The following is a 16,169-nucleotide window of genomic DNA, read 5'->3' as shown; positions in this document are numbered from 1 at the left end:
GACAAATTCAGTCTGTTCGGGTCCCACCTTTCTTGGGCCGGCCCAGCTGAGAACAAGGAGGTTGGAATACTTGTGACAGATCTTCTTAACAAAAATAAATAAAACTCTTCTTGTTACTTTGATGTAAATTAATATTGATATTGTTGGCCATTGGTTGGACGAAAGGCTTTTTAATCATCGCAATTGCGAAAATGACTTGAAAAATGGATATTGACAAAGAGATACCAAGGCTTATTATATGTCTCACTCTCTCTCATTATCTTTAGACTTTTTAAGGTAAATGGGTACAATTGCGTAGTTAGAGGCACAAGGAAATTGTCCGATTGTAAAAGAGGAGTACATGATGATTTGCATGTTAAAATTTTGGTAAACACGTCCTCATTGGTCTACTCTTAAGAGCAAGACATTTTTTTTTTCTTTGTTACATGGTAAAATCAGACTTTGATATCAATTATTAAGGACTTACAAATAAAATTTGCCCCATATTGCCACATAAAAGACAAGTGCCCAAAAGTTCTTAAACCACTCTAAAACATGTTATTTTTCCATGTTCATATGAAAAACCTAGCAGTTTACCTATAAGATAGTATTCGGTTGCCAATAGGGGAAAGTGTGGAGTTTAGAGAAAGACAAAGGGATGATTTGAGAGAGGTAGGTAGTAATTAATTAAGAGGGAAGACGCGGTAAGAGAGAGGGGAGGAAGAAAGAGGCCAAGAAGGGGACATTGGCAAAGTCGTCGGATCTGGCGTCGGTGGCGCCGCCTAAGCCTTGGATTTGCCAAAGGAATGAAGTGCTTGTCTCAACTCTCCGTCCCTTTTCCCCTCATTGCCCTCTTCAGAGGCAAACTCCTCTCCGTCTCTCTCCATCGTCATCAAATCAATATACTCTTTTGTCTGCAGTCTTGCTTTTATAACTACGATACATAGATACGATGATAACTAATATTCTCTTGTATTCTTGTGTCGTAACGTATTTATTTGTGATCATACAATAATTATTCTTGTCAATTTGACGTATCCTCATTCCGTGTCATGTCATATTTCGTATCTGTATCTGTGTTCATGTATCGTAGCTTTATAATTAGTTCAATATTTAATTCAAATCAATATAGTTAATAGTTAAACATGAGTATAAGTCTGCAGCCCCACCAGTTAATGGCTAGTCCTTGAGAAATACTTGCACTTGCGTCGATTTGTTGTATGCAATATGTCTCGTATTCACATATGGTGAGTCTTTGATTTGCAATATCACGTGTTAATGTAAATATACATTGCAAATACGTGACACATGTTGCATACAAGTTTTTCTACCATCACAAGGCATATTCTATGTAAGTGCAAGGCACGCGGGATTATAACTGATCTGCTGGCTTGGACTATATCATGCCCAAACATATGGCCAAGTCAAAGCACTACCAAATAGAAACCTCATTAATCAAATAATATAATTGTCAACTCTATTGGTAGCTTTCTTCTATGAGAAAAAACTTATGTAGTGGCTGACTAAAACACCTCTTATATAAACATTATTGATCTCTTCATATGATCAAACACAATACCCAGTGTAAAGAATGCTTAATTAGACAACCTTGTTAACAAAGAACAGTGTGGTCAATCCAAGATGGGCTCAGAGTTGAAATGATAAGAACTTAACAATGGTTACAATAAGCGCTCGGTATGCTCTAGCCTCTCTTTTCTCTATTTTTGTCTGACCCTTTATAAGGAGCATTCGTCCTCCTTGTATACGCCCCCAATGAACCCCAAGTCTCTATTGTAGAAATATCAGAGAGACGGGCCATACGGCCCACTTCCAACAACACCGATATTGTCCCTAACTTGGTAATTACCACCTGCACAATCCGTCAGGTGTGGGGTTTTATCACAAAAGACTTCGGTGTTAGTTAGAGTGAGGTTAGGATATTTAAACTATTACTTTTCTTTTTGTACGACCGATGTGGGATTCAACACGCCCCCTCATGTGGGACCCAATTAGTGGGTCACACATGGAAGATCCACACATCGGCAACCACGTGGAGCCAAGGGGACTCACCCTACACACGGGCCCAAGGGACCCACCATCATCGCGCGGGGTCAAGGGGACCCACCCATCACGTGGCACTGGCCCGCTCCCTGGCTCTGATACCATGTAGAAATATCAAAGAGACGGGACATACGGCCCACTTCCAACAACACCGATATTGTCCCCAACTTGGTAATTACCACTTGCACAATCCGTCAGATGAGAGGTTTTATCACAAAAAGACCTCGGTGTTAGTTAGAGTGGGGTTATGATGTTTAAACTATTACTTTTCTTTTTGTATGACCGATGTGGGATTCAACATCTATGCTCATATTTTCCCTCGCCTTTGCATTTAATGAACCAAGTGCGTTGACATGACATGCTAATTGCCCTTCTGATCTTTAGTCAACACATGGTAACAAAGTGACACTCGTTTAGATCCACTAGCATGTTTTCTTGGCCAACGTGCACTTAGTGCCTTGCTCAACCTTGGTGTTTGTGGAAATCCACACCTGAGCGCTTGATCTGTTAGCCTTTATGCCTCTTCATAGGTTTCTGTTCTCGTTGATGACCACCACGTGACCTGGGGTTAGTACCCGAGTAGACATGCCCCAAGAACTTCGTGCTATAAAGGTGTTAGTATGCCAACTTACAGTCAGTAATTGGAAAGTGCTTTATGAGGAAGCGCTTAGCTTTATTGCTTGTAGTTAAACTAGATTGCCGAGCGGTCATCTATAGCGCTCGAGATCATCCTTTCAGTTATGTTGGGCCTTGATCTTCCTTCCCTTGGGTCTTTATCATTTCTTTCCTTGGGTTTTATCTTTCTTTTTAAGAACCATACTGTTATTACTAATTATGCCAGTATTTTAGTACTAATTGTATAAATTGGGTCCGGACCCAAAAGACATAGGGAACTCTGAAAAGTAGTGAGAAAAATGAGGGACGTCTATTACTTTTGAGCTCATACCTACAGTACAAGTTACAATGACCTGACCTTCTGTCTTTAATTTATGGTCCTCTCTGTTCATAAAACCTATGAACCCTGCAAGCTTCACATTTCTCTATAACACGAAAACAAAGTTTAGGCCATAAGTAAAATGATTCACTATTATACATCAATATATTTATTACAGGTACGTTTTAAGCTTGAAAAATCACTTGATAAACTTTTTAGAATTCTTCAATGTACATCCGACCAAAAAATTAAGGTTTAGGGTATATCGCCTTCTCCAAACACATATACTTCTTACCAGGTGATACTAAATCATAACTCGTCAATATTTAGCTTAGAGCGCAGATGGTATAAACATAAACTATATACTGCGAAAACCGCTACCCTAACAAAACTGAAGCATGTAATTCTCACTTATGCGTCCTAACTAACTTTTTTACCAGATGCTGAAGTAAGAATCAATTGCAAATTCCAAGCGGTTTCGCCAAGAACCTCATAGCACATATCGTTCTCGGTGAACAGAACTACAAACAGATACGAGGTGTACAAGTTAGAAATCCCATCTGTTGAAGGGATTAAATGTGCAGAAGATTCAGCAATTGTATCCCTCCTGCTAGGCAAGCTTGATGCGGAGTTCTTCTTCTGCATGCAATAATGTTCCTGGTTACAAATCCACATCAGATGAAATCGCGGTCAAATCGAAACAGGCCAATCTCTGCATTTACAGCCTAAACGCTTTGAACTTCAGACCTTCAAAGAGAGAGTGGGAAGAAAAAATAAGACTTAATCCACATCTGTTTAGTTTTGGAACTCGATTTAATCAAAAGAAAAACCAGTACCTTGGAATCGGCTTTCTTTTTTCCTTTCTGCATTTCTTGTACGGTTCTGTGATGTACTGGGGCTGGAATGGGATATAAATAGTCATGCATGCATGGTTTTGGATCCAAGGACCCTGATTGATTGGTTAATTAACATATATTTTTGTATTCATGAAAATGTATACTAGGGTTAAAACATGATTTATTTTGACGGACATTAAGAATCATAGTTGCACGTTTTGATCGTTAAGAGACCGATAATCATTAATTTTTAGTTGAGAACCATTGCTCTAATTAAGTTAAAATTGAGGAACTATTGTTATAAGTTTCTTCAATTACATAACAACCAAAAGTAAAAAATTAATCAAATCAGAAACCAAAAAAATTACAATAATTAATTAATTAATAATTAGGCTGTGAGCCTGTTGGGGCTGTGCAACTGAGGAAGGGATTAGACAAGACAAACAAACGAACCGGAGGGGTTTGTTTAAAGAATGAATATGATCAGTACTGTTCATAGAAAATTGAAAATTAATAAACAAAAGCATATAAGAAATTTCTAAACGCCATATCTGATCTGGGTGCTTCGGACATTTCACCTGTTCGGATGATCATCACGTGATTAATTACACCTCGCTAAGCACATTCTGATCCTCGATTAATTTATGCTTCGTCTTCAAGCTTGCTACTGCCATTAAAGGGTCTTTCTTTTTGTTGGAATTTATGGTTTCTTCCTGAATACGGAGGAGTTGGGGTTTCCATCAAATAACTCATCAATGTACGTCTCTATATCCTCCGGCTGGAATTTTATGTACTTCTCTGTTTGCCTCCCCGCGTCAAACACCTGCGAGAACCGCCCCAAGAACGCTCGGTACGCCGGAATCATCACCGCCGATATGGACACCCTCAGCTCCGACTGCAGCTGCTCGTCGCTCACCACCCACGTGCTCTGCGTCTTGTGGATCTCATCGAACAACGCGTTGAAGCTCTTGAACCTCTCCTTCAACACCGGCTTTGCCACCTTCCCATTCACGCTCAGCCCTTCGTGGTTCAAGCACTGCAGCAGCCGGTTCCATGTCTCCCTCTGGTAATTTTTGTGGTACTGCCTTAGATCTGACGACCGCCGACGGTACCACGTGTCGCCCATAAGCAGGTTGATCTCCGTCGACCCTTTGATCTTCTGCAGGATGTACCGCCCGTTGTTCATCATGAATATGGAGCTCAGCGCCACGTCTTTGTACAGCTTCGCCTTCGTCTCGAGATTCGAGTCCAGCAAGTCCATCACGCGCATCAGCTGCAAGTGAAACGGCGATTGTATCTCGCTGGTGTTCCCGGATCCCTCCCCTGCCTCGTACTCGCCGCGATGAGGCCCACTCGTCGAATCTGCGCGCTCGATCTTCGAGTGCTCTCTAAAAACCAATTCCAGCGTGTCCTTGTACTCGCACGCGTACCTCAGGTAGTTTATCGTGTAACGGGTCAGCGGATGGACTGCCCCTCCCGGAACCGGGTTTCGACCTGTCTCGGCCTTAATCGAATTCTCCAGGTCACAGAAAGTACAAATCGCCGCCTCGCCAAGGCGGGTCCGGGCGGTGAAGGTCTCGTGCTTCAGCTCGTTCACGCAGTCCACCGGAAACAAGGTGTCCATTTTGGGGACCACCTCCCGCAACGCCTCGTACATGTCCAGCGTCTTGAACAGCTTTTCCGCCGACCGCTTCAATATCGCGATTCCTTCAGCAAAATTGAGAAGCTGTATCATCACTCCTCCCGCCAAATTGCTGAACAGGCTCGACGATATTGACGGGTAGTCGGCGAACACCGCCTCGACGAGCCTTCGCTCGCCGGAGAAGTAGACAGTGGCGCATTCCTTTAAGGCCTGCACCCACGAGACGATCTCTCTCTCGAGCGATTCCCAATGCATTTTCTGAATGTCGTCGAGGCTGTGCTTCTCTAATCCCAATTCGTGCAAAGTCTCACCGAACATGTGCCTTCTCGAGATCATGTAAACCTCGCAACACTCTGTTTCGTATCCGCCTGATATCATCTCTTTGGCTATCTTGTTCAGATTGGTCACCACCTCTTGAGCATATCCCAGAAACTGATCGGCTTGTAGTTCATCTCCGCCGCCACCCGACTCAGCCTGATCTGGCAATGGGCCGCCGCTGCTCTCTTGATCTTGTTGATCCTGCTGCTTATTACTGTCGTTGTTATTATTCCCGCCCTTCGTACTATGGTCTTTGCTATCTTTATGATCTTTATTGTCTTTATGGTCGCTGCCGCATACGGAGTCAGTGATGGTGCAGGTTCTAGATTCTTCTAGAAGAATTCTGAATTCCTCTTCCAGATACAGCAACGCTCTGTGCTGAATGCTTCCGAGGCGGTTGATCAACGCACCGTGACTTTCTTCGAATTTCAATCCGAGGAAAGAGAGATACTTGCTCAGCCTCCGTACCCGATCCAAAGCATCCAGAAACAATGCGTCGTTCTCAGGCTCCTGACACCACTTCACCTTACCGTCGCCGGAGTCGCGTTTGGCCACCACCTCATCCTCAACCAGATTCAAGAACTTTCTCACCAGCTTCGGAAGCTCATCTGGAAAGCTGACACCGTCCACGACGTCGTTTTCATTTTTTTGGGATTCAGGCAGACACGAGATGCAGCGGTCGAGATCCTCCGAGACCTTGTCGAGGGTCGGATCCTCTTCCGGTTCTGGTTCGGGTTCAAGAACCGGGTCTTCGTCCAGTACCGGAAGTGGATCGCTCTGATCTTCAACATTCTCAGCGTTAAAATCCTTCACCCTCTTACTATTGACCCTCATACTGCTGAAATTTTTCAACTCGTAATCCGGGTCATCACCTTCGTTCCCCTGATAAACTTTGGTCTCAGATGGATTCACATTACTAACATTTGGATCGTCAAGCTTTGCAGTCGAATTATGCTCATCGTGAACCTCAGCCGTTGGATTAGACGGCTTCTGATCATCAACTGGCTTTGTGTCAACGGACTTACGATCGTCTCCATCGGGATTTGTAGTAGTAGCGGACTTGTTGTCGTCATTAGGCTTTGGCATTGCAGCGGCGGAGGAGGAGTCCGGTGGCGGTACATCGGGTTTGGGCTGGTCGTCCTTCTCCGGAAGGTTCTTTTCCATTGTTCAAATTTGTGGGAATATTTTCGGATGGAATGATTTGTTTGCTTGTTTTCGAGAGGAAATAACCAAATCTTTGATTTGCGCGTCTCTTTCTCTCCACCTCTTTAATTTGTCTATTTGTTTTTTGAATTTCTGATTTATTTTTATTTTTATTTTGTTGTTAAGGGACGGTTTGAAATGGTCGTTGGAAAGGGCGCGAGAGAGGGGACCGTACGGACGTGGTGTTTGTTCCTTCCAGTGTTTTGGTGGTTGCAAATCTGAATGCTTGACCGTTGACTGGCCTTTCCCTCCCCGCCTTCTTTTTTGCGGTCGCCACGTCTCTCATCCTCTGTTTTTGTTTTTCAATTAATACTTTTAGGGCTATTTACAAACCGCACCCCTAGAATTTGGGGTCGTTTTTAAAATAGGCACAACCTTTCAATGTTTCACCTTATTCCCTAAATTAAGTATTAAACCATGATTTAAAGCACTATTGTGTTTGTCTAGGATCTCGATAACTTTTGACTTGGAGAAAAATTTTAGTGTGCCTGATATACGATCTGGTACACCAACTTAAAAACTTGAAGAAAAAAAAAGTTTCTAATTAATTATATTATTACATTTGGTGTGTCGGGACATGTTCATGATGCATTGAAAAAAATCTCTCGTTGACTTGGTAGCCATGGGTTCCACCTTTTGAATGCAATCATACAACATTCCAAATTCGAGGCCTATTTTTTTCTCGTACGATATGAATTGTTAAAGTTTTAATACGTTATAATAATGTGAATAAACTTAAGGCTAAATGAAGTTTGAATACTGCTATTTACACATCTATTTTTACCCCCACACACTCTATTCAGTTTTTTATCATTAATCTTCTTCAATTTATCCGGTCCAATGATCGAAAATTGAGAAAGGTGTGTAAGAAGTAGAAATGAGTGTGTGGATAGTATTAACCATGCAGTTATACCTTTCAATTTTAGAGTATAGTTCAAAAGGGGATACATGGTTTTAATTTTCATATTGCACCATTAAGTTTTGAATTCTATCAGTTTACTATCATCTAGTTATTTGATTGTTCGGTATCCTTCGTTATTTGATGATCCAACAAGCATGAACTAAGAGTATGGTCGAGAGCTTTGGTTTTTTTTCTGGAACACCAATCCAACATGTTGGTCTCAATGGTGAATGGTGTAAGTGTGGCTTACACATATCCTTAAAACGGATGCCTACATTACCAATTTAGCAGTGTAAAGAATCATATAATTAAGTAGTGAAAACATATACATTGAAATTTGAGAGAGCTTGCCCCCTGAATGGGGTCTGATCCGACTCGAGGGATTAGTCCTCGCCTACATTTGAGGGAACCCTGGATTCATCCAAAAAACATATACATTGAAAATTTTCAAAATTTTATGGTACAATTTGAAAAGGTCGAAACACTATGGTTTAATTTTAAAAAATGACCTAAAACTTGCGGGCCACGGCTTGAAAGAAACGGGGTCTGATTTCAATTTAGAGAAAAAAAAGGCCCGCCTCAAATGTGGCCCAACCCAAATCCAGTATCTTCGTAGTTTGTCTGAATCAGTCACTTGGAGTGAGCTGGGCGGCGACAAAGCGAGCGATCTGTGGCTTCCAGATCCATATCCGATCACCGACACACAGACAAAACGAAGAAGGAAAAGATGAGATATGGCGTTTGGCGTAGGAGGCGGGTGTCCGTCGGATCAATTCTGATAGTCTGTGCGTTGTGTGCTGGAATCGGGCTGTTGATGCTCAACTTACGACAAGTCGATCCTCCGACGAGCCCCGATTTCTATTTGCAAATTGAAAATTTGGGTTCGGATTCGGATTCTGAAAACGGCGGCGGAGTTGAGCGGGAGACGGAGCCTCATGGCAAGAGTAAGAGAAAATCGAGCACGTGCGCGACGGTGGAGGAGATGGGAAAGGAGTTCGAAGGAGGAGGGTTTTGGGAGGAGAGTCTCAGAGTCAGGAAGTTTATTCAGCATCACTTTGACTTGAACGGTATTGTTACTCTTATTTTTCTGCTGATTTTAAAAGTGCTTTTACATAATTTTTCTGCTTTTTGTTGAAGTGATTATTGATTTCTTGTTTGGGTTTGTCAAACTTGATGGCATCATACTTTTGAGTTTGAGTGTAGAAGTTGGGATTTATTCAGTAGAACTTTTAGGTGAAGGAAGCTCATGCGGTTCATTCAATTTCAGGTGCTTCCAGGGTAAGAAATCTTCCACCGGAACAGTTTTGTCGGCACGGATTTGTGATGGGTAAAGCATCAGAGGCGGGTTTCGGGAACGAAATGTACAAAATCTTAAGTGGTGCCGCGTTGAGTATAATGTTGAACCGGTCCCTGATCATTGGGCAGACCAGGCATATTGGTTCTTTCCTCAAGCCTTTCTTTTTTCGTATTTCATCGTAGTGTTCTTCCTGCTGTAACCTGAATTGTTAGAAATAGCTGCTCATTCGCTTACTGCTAAAGCATATTAAGTTGCAGCAATGTATGTTTTTTCTTGTGCTCATATTGGTGTTGCTTGTTGCAGGGGAAAATTCCCTTTCGGGAATTACATTTCTTATTCCAAATTTTCCTTTACGATGAGAGAAATTAAGCATCTGTGGAGACTTAATAAATGTGTGAAGAAGTATGGGAGGCAACTGGTTATGAGGACTGATGACTTTGAGAAGCCAGCACAAACAAACGTTCTGTGTAGCAACTGGATGAAATGGAAGCAGCCGATTATATGGTAAATGAGAAACATGCTAAGATATTGCCGATAACTCATCATCGAATTAGATATCATCACATGATTGTTGACACTATTCCGGCAGGTTCCAAGGTACGAATGACGCTGTGGCAGCCCAGTTTTTCTTGAAGAACATCCACCCTCAGATGAGGAATGCTGCTTCTGCTATATTTGGGAAGCCAGAGGTTCTCAATTCTCGGCCTAATGTATTTGGGGAGCTGATGAGAGTGCTTATAACCCCTTCTGAGGATGTCCAGGAGGCAGTCAATTGGGTTCTTGGTGGAGCTGAACCTGATATTTCACTGCACATGCGAATGCTCATGAATAAGTAAAGCAACCTGCCTTTTAATTCTTTCTTTGACTAGATTAAATATGAGGTTCAGAAATATAGGGTTGATGAGGTAGGACATCTTAGTCCTGTTAAGCATTGAATGTTACAGAACAGAAATGGATGTAGTTTAGTGAAAAATTGAAAAGAAATTCTAATGTTGGCAATTAAAACAATACCACTGGTTTTGCTTCAGCTTAGCGGTCCACTCATTTTGAAGTATTATTATCCGTTCCCCTGGTAGTTGATACCATCAGAAATCTGTCACACACACGCGCGCACACACAGAGAAATGCCACGTATTCTCCTATGAATTCAATCAATGACACAGGTTTTTGCCTCCTGTTTCCAGGTCTGTGAGAGCTGCACAGGCAGCGGTGAAGTGCATCAAAAAAGCCATGCATAATGTTGGCAAATCCCCAAAGCCTAGGGTGGTGTTAGCTTCTGATAATCCCTCTCTTGTGAAAAGTATTACACCAACTATAAGTAAATTTGCAGAGGTAACGTACTTTATCCGTGGAATATCCGAAATCCTATTGCATAAATGCATTCTATATCACGCGTGAAATTATAACTGGATGTGACTTTGAAAGTCTCTTTTATTACACGTTCAATATCTGTCCTTTTGATTTTAATTCATCATTGTTTTTCCTTAGGTTATTCACTTTGATTATGAACTTTTCAAAGGAAATATATCCAGTGGCCGTAAAGGATTGCACGGTTTAGATTTTAGAGTGAAAGATTGGGGTCCAGCGCCGAGATGGGTTGCCTTTGTGGACTTCTTTCTTGCTTCACGTGCAAAACATGCTGTTGTGTCTGGGGCTCACAGGCGTGTTGGGACTACCTATGCTCAGTTAATTGCAGCACTGGCTGCAGCAAACAGTCTTGGTACATACATGCATATAGTGCTTGAATCATATCTGTTTACAAATGTTGCTCAGAAGTGTTATAATCTCCGTTCTATTCTCTCTTTCTCAGGCGACAAACCAACTGGTTCAAGTTTTGCTTTCTTAAGTAGCTTCCAAGGTGATTTGCTGAGAGGAGGTTTAAGGTTTCAGATTGGTTGGGGGCATGTGTGGAACAGATTTGCAGGTCCCCTTGGTTGCCATGGCCAGCCTAATCAATGTGCTTTCACACCACTTCTCCCTCCGGCGTGGTGGGATGGTCTTTGGCAGTCCCCGCTTCCTAGGGATATCAAGAGGCTGGCCGAGTACGGCATTGAGCTATCCGGTTTTGGGACGATCAATGAAAATCATCTTCAGTCTTTTTGTAGTTCAAAGAAAGTGGTTGTGAAAACTATTCCGTTCCCTTTGTAATAGTTAACATTGCATTTCATTCGTGCTCATTACACATTGACAATGACACTGTATGTTTTGGCTTGTCGTCCACCTTTTATACTTGTTAGATTACTAGCAAACGCAGCTTATGATATCTGAGTTTTTTCTCTACTACTTCTAGCAAGCACCTCTTCATCGAACTGTTGCTCGGTTAAGTTGCAGCGCCGGCTGCCATCGAAAGCTTCACCGTCATCTTTTAACTACCAATGTCAACGGAAGGTGTCGCCGTTCTATCACCATCAAAGCCATGGCCGGCTTCAATATTTCACAAGAATAATAATAATGTATGTTATAAAGAATTAATGGGTTGGATATTCGGGAGTCAAAGACCAATCAAAATCAATCCAATACTAATTAATACGTAATCCATCAAACACTACTTGAATAGAAATGAAATCACGGAAGATTGAAAGGTATAAACATGAACGTATGATTTGTATCCATATTTAAGTTAATTCCCAAAAAAAAAAAAACACACTTAATCAAGATGGAAGAGGATCCACGCCTCATCTACTTTGTGGAGATCCTTACATTCTAATCGTTTATCGTATATCGTGCAACTAGTTTTCGTCAGATACTATTTATGTTAAATTTAAATATAAAAAAATCAAATTATTTCTAATCACACAATGAATGACTAAGATGTGAGAATTCCGTAATATTCAGCCTCTAAATAAATATTAATTCTTATTTTATGAGTAATTAAGAAGCAAGAATGTCAAAGAAAAAAGAACAAGTTGACCCAAAAGTGAATAATAAATACAAAAAAAGAGAAGGTGGGAGTGTGACATCATCATATTTGGCATTTGGCAAGATAATAGAGACAGAATGGATTCTCCTATTTAAAAAGATCCTCCCTCTGTCACTCCTCGTCCACCGTGGTACGTCGTTTTTTCTCCCAACCGTGTGGGCGCGTTTCGGAGTCGCAAAATCTCTCTCTCTCTCTCTCTCTCTCTAGATATCGTGTAGAAAACTCGACTGATGAGAGAGAAGAAATTAAGCTGATTGCTTAATTTGGGTTTTTAATCATGTGATTGGGATTTTTCGGAAACATTTTTTCTTATCTGGTGGAGCGACATGGGCTATTGCCCATGTTTCGGGTTCAGGAAGGGGAGGAAGCTCGAGACCGGTACGGACGAAGCCAAAGACGACAAAGCCGACAAGAAGAAGACGATAAACAACAAACCTCAAGAAAATGCGACTCAATTGCCGTCTTCCGGTCAGTCGATCTTTTGAATGCAATTGCGTTTCTTTGTTTCTGGTTTAATTTCTTGGTTTTTAACAGTTTGAATAATGCCATGCGAGTTTAATCCGATCATAAAACTTTAGACTTAAAGAAAAGACTTGGTGATGATTCTGTTTCGTTCTTGTTTTCAGAATTTGGGTTCTCATTGCATGCGTTGTAACTGAATGCGATTGTGTTCTTGGAGTTTTCTCGATTTGGGGTTTTTGTTTTTGTAATTTACCAGTTACCACCTTCAGTTTCTCGGGTTTCCATTGAAAAATGACTCATCTTTTTGAATCCCAACTCCCAAGTTTCCTTCTTTTCGTTTCTCGTCGAAGTTGACGCTTTTGAAGGGGTTTTTCTACTTTTCGACTGGGATGCCATGACACATCCGCTTGAATTTTTTGAGGGAAGCAGAGAAATTAAGTGACAATTGATGTATTGAAACCCTTAAGTTTAGATTTAATAACTTAACATGATGCGGTTTAAAAAAAAGAGAAAGAAAAAAAAGAGATTATTGGCGTGAAGATGGCGGTATAGGAAGAGTGTTGGCAATAGAATGTGTGAATGCGAAATCGTAAAGTGAGAAAGCTAGAAATATTCTGAAGGTTAAGTGAGATGACAGCAATAGCTAATGTTGAAGTCATACCAGAAGGCAGTGTATCCCAAACAAAAAACGATGTTTAATTTGTAGCTGAGCTTTTTATAGTCAGAATGTACTTCTAGGATATTGCTTTCTTTGCTGAATTTGAACTTAGATGGTTTGTGTCTTGACTATACACAAGGGATCAAAATTTGACGTCGACGTGATACTGTTTTGCTCTTCTGCCCTGTTCTTTTAGATAGTTCTGCTTCTTGTATGGAATTCATATTAGATGTTAATGAAGCTTGTATGATAATCTGCTCCAGAAGGAGATGGAATTAATGGCAATAACAAGGCTCAGACATTCACTTTTCGTGAGCTTGCAACCGCAACTAAAAATTTTAGGACGGATTCCTGTATTGGAGAAGGTGGTTTTGGGCCCGTGTACAAAGGGAAACTGGCCTCTGGTCAAGTAAGTGTTTCAAGGGCTTCTGTAATTTTTATGATTTGAATTTAGTGATATCTTCATTTCCATCACTTTATTGATTTTCATGATTTGTGTTATTCAATTTAAAGCAGGCTGTTGCCGTAAAAAAACTTGATCAGACAGGCCTTCAAGGAGAAAAGGAGTTTCTGGTGGAGGTTCTCATGCTCTCTCTTTTGCGACATTCTAATCTTGTCAGTTTAATTGGTTACTGTGCTGAAGGAGAGCAGCGCCTTCTTGTCTACGAATACATGCCTTTAGGGTCCTTGGCAGACCACCTCCATGGTACATGCTTTGTTGCCATTCATTTTTCACTTTATAACACGATATGCAGTTCCTCCCATGCCAAGTTCTCATTACTTGATTTACTCAATTATACATCTTGTAAAAATTCAGAGGACCTTTCTAAATTTCACAAAATCAACCAAAAAAATGGTAAACAGAAACAATGAAAGACCCAAACCAGAGTTACAACAGTGTAACTCGTGAACTCCTTCCTTTTATCAGAAATGGATTGCAAGTGTTTATGCTCAGATTTCCCAACGAGTCACATTCCTGATAACTCTAGCTAGCCAAATTAACATATGAGTCTTATAGCATCACATATGCCGGTCATCTAGTGTATCTTTAGATGTTGTATCCTGGTTTTAATAACTGAAGAATGTGAATTTTTCCTCAATCTATGGTGTTGAAGTCATCTCTAGTCCGGGTAATAGAACACATGCACAACTAATAAATGATGGACAATCTATGTTGTACTTCACCTCAACGCTGGTTTATACGTTTGGTTTATACCGCGAGTTGAACAGGAAATTTTGTTTCAAATCTGTATAAGTTGTATGTAAAAGTTAGTAGCACCACTGTAGAGGTCTAAAGACGTTTCCAACCGGTGTTTAACCATCACAGTCTTAACTTCTAAAACATTTATGTCTCTAGACTCTAATGCTAATCCCATTCATTGAACACGTTAGCATATATCTTTTACTTAAAGACTTCTGAAGTGCTAACCTCCCTCCCCATGTAATCATTGCCAGATCTTCCACCGGCTCACGAGCCACTTGATTGGAATAAACGGATGATGATAGCTGCTGGTGCAGCCAAAGGATTGGAATATCTTCACCATGAGGCTGATCCACCTGTGATATATAGGGATCTAAAATCAGCTAACATTTTATTGGGTGAAGATTTCTTCCCAAAGCTTTCCGATTTTGGGCTTGCAAAATTTGGTCCAACTGGAGATAGATCGCATGTCTCCACCAGGGTCATGGGTACCCATGGCTACTGTGCTCCTGAATATGCTAAAAGTGGAAAGTTAACGGCAAAGTCTGACATCTACAGTTTCGGGGTAGTATTGCTGGAGCTGATCACTGGTCATAAGGCAGTCGATAGCAGTCTTGGTCGTGAAAAACATCTTGTGGAGTGGGTAATTCATTTTGTTTCATTTCGTTATTGTGATGTGTACTAGTATTCCAACATTACATCTGCATATTTTTGGTAGCGGTTATCGCATTTAGTTGTTAAGGCAATTGTGAGCAATCATTATGTTTTCTCTGCATAAATCCAATGGCTCAGTTTTACTAATCATTTTTTTCTTTTTAAGAGAAAAGAATGCATAGCAGATTTAGCAATAAATAATGGTTTTGATAGTATTGTGCTCAGTTTATGAAAATGGAATTAGCCATGGTTGATCCTATTTACTCATCTTTGTAGGCACGTCCGTTTATGAAAGACCACAAGAATATTGCGCAACTTGCAGATCCACTTCTTAGAGGTCGGTTTCAGGTATCAATATTGAGAAAAGCCTTTGAAGTAGCTTTCATGTGTCTCAGGGAGGATGCCAGTACCCGGCCTTCCATGACGGAAGTGGTGCTTGCTATGAATTACTTGACCTCCCGCCTGTATAGTGAACCAGATGAGAACAACGTGGTTGACATAAAGAATTCAGAGCCTAACACTCCAGATGAAACGACAGCTATGTTGAAAAAGGAGTCCGAAAGAGAGAGAGCGGTTGCAGAGGCCAAGATGTGGGGAGAGACTTGGAGAGAGAAACGAAGACAAGGTGCACAAAGTACTGATGATGACTTTAGATAGCTAATTCGATAGTGCAATATCTGGGTTGAATACATATATGTTTACTTACAAAATTTTCTTTTACCGTGGAAGTTTTAACTTTGGCTGATTGTGTGGCAAGTAAAATTGATGCCCGAAGTAGTTTTAAGTCAATATGCAATTGTTTCAGATTTGTTTTCTTCAAAATTGCAGAACACCGCAAAATCATGAGTTTATTTTGTTTCGGGGAATAAATTTTGATACTGATAGAGAGCAGAATCGATTATTCGATTGGAAATTTATTTCCCCAAATGTTTGACTTGAAATCAGGAACTCCGTAGATAAGTTGTTTCTGAATGCTGGCGGTAGGGATAGGATCAGGTGGCTCAGGGTCTATAACTCTAGTCCTTGGCTAATATGGTGTGGTTAGCAACAATGTTCCAAGGATGAGCTTCAACCTTTGGTCTGCTATCAAAGGTAAGCTGTGA

General features: G+C 41.0%; 3 protein-coding genes across 3 annotated transcripts; 2 read left to right on the top strand and 1 right to left on the bottom strand.

Moving 5' to 3' along the window:
- Positions 1-4,210: 4,210 nt before the first annotated feature.
- LOC137740370 (exocyst complex component EXO70C2-like) lies at positions 4,211-6,984 on the bottom strand. Its single transcript, XM_068480246.1, has one exon. It carries the CDS (start codon positions 6,932-6,934, stop codon positions 4,511-4,513), a length of 2,424 nt encoding a protein of 807 aa, XP_068336347.1. The 5' UTR covers positions 6,935-6,984; the 3' UTR covers positions 4,211-4,510.
- Positions 6,985-8,494: 1,510 nt separating this feature from the next.
- LOC137740187 (uncharacterized) lies at positions 8,495-11,348 on the top strand. Its single transcript, XM_068480012.1, has 7 exons — positions 8,495-8,941; positions 9,142-9,304; positions 9,475-9,675; positions 9,761-10,003; positions 10,356-10,503; positions 10,660-10,891; positions 10,982-11,348. Exons 1-7 carry the CDS (start codon positions 8,602-8,604, stop codon positions 11,317-11,319), a joined length of 1,665 nt encoding a protein of 554 aa, XP_068336113.1. The 5' UTR covers positions 8,495-8,601; the 3' UTR covers positions 11,320-11,348.
- A 1,012-nt stretch (positions 11,349-12,360) lies between these two features.
- LOC137740371 (probable serine/threonine-protein kinase PBL7) lies at positions 12,361-16,012 on the top strand. Its single transcript, XM_068480247.1, has 5 exons — positions 12,361-12,559; positions 13,475-13,620; positions 13,725-13,917; positions 14,667-15,055; positions 15,343-16,012. Exons 1-5 carry the CDS (start codon positions 12,418-12,420, stop codon positions 15,721-15,723), a joined length of 1,251 nt encoding a protein of 416 aa, XP_068336348.1. The 5' UTR covers positions 12,361-12,417; the 3' UTR covers positions 15,724-16,012.
- The last annotated feature ends 157 nt before the right edge of the window (positions 16,013-16,169 follow it).

This window comes from Pyrus communis, chromosome 7 (genome assembly GCF_963583255.1).
Source record: "Pyrus communis chromosome 7, drPyrComm1.1, whole genome shotgun sequence".
In the NCBI taxonomy this organism is placed as follows: Eukaryota; Viridiplantae; Streptophyta; class Magnoliopsida; order Rosales; family Rosaceae; genus Pyrus; species Pyrus communis.
The sequence above is the reverse complement of the archived record's forward strand: the minus strand, read 5'-3'. Positions and strand labels throughout refer to the sequence as shown.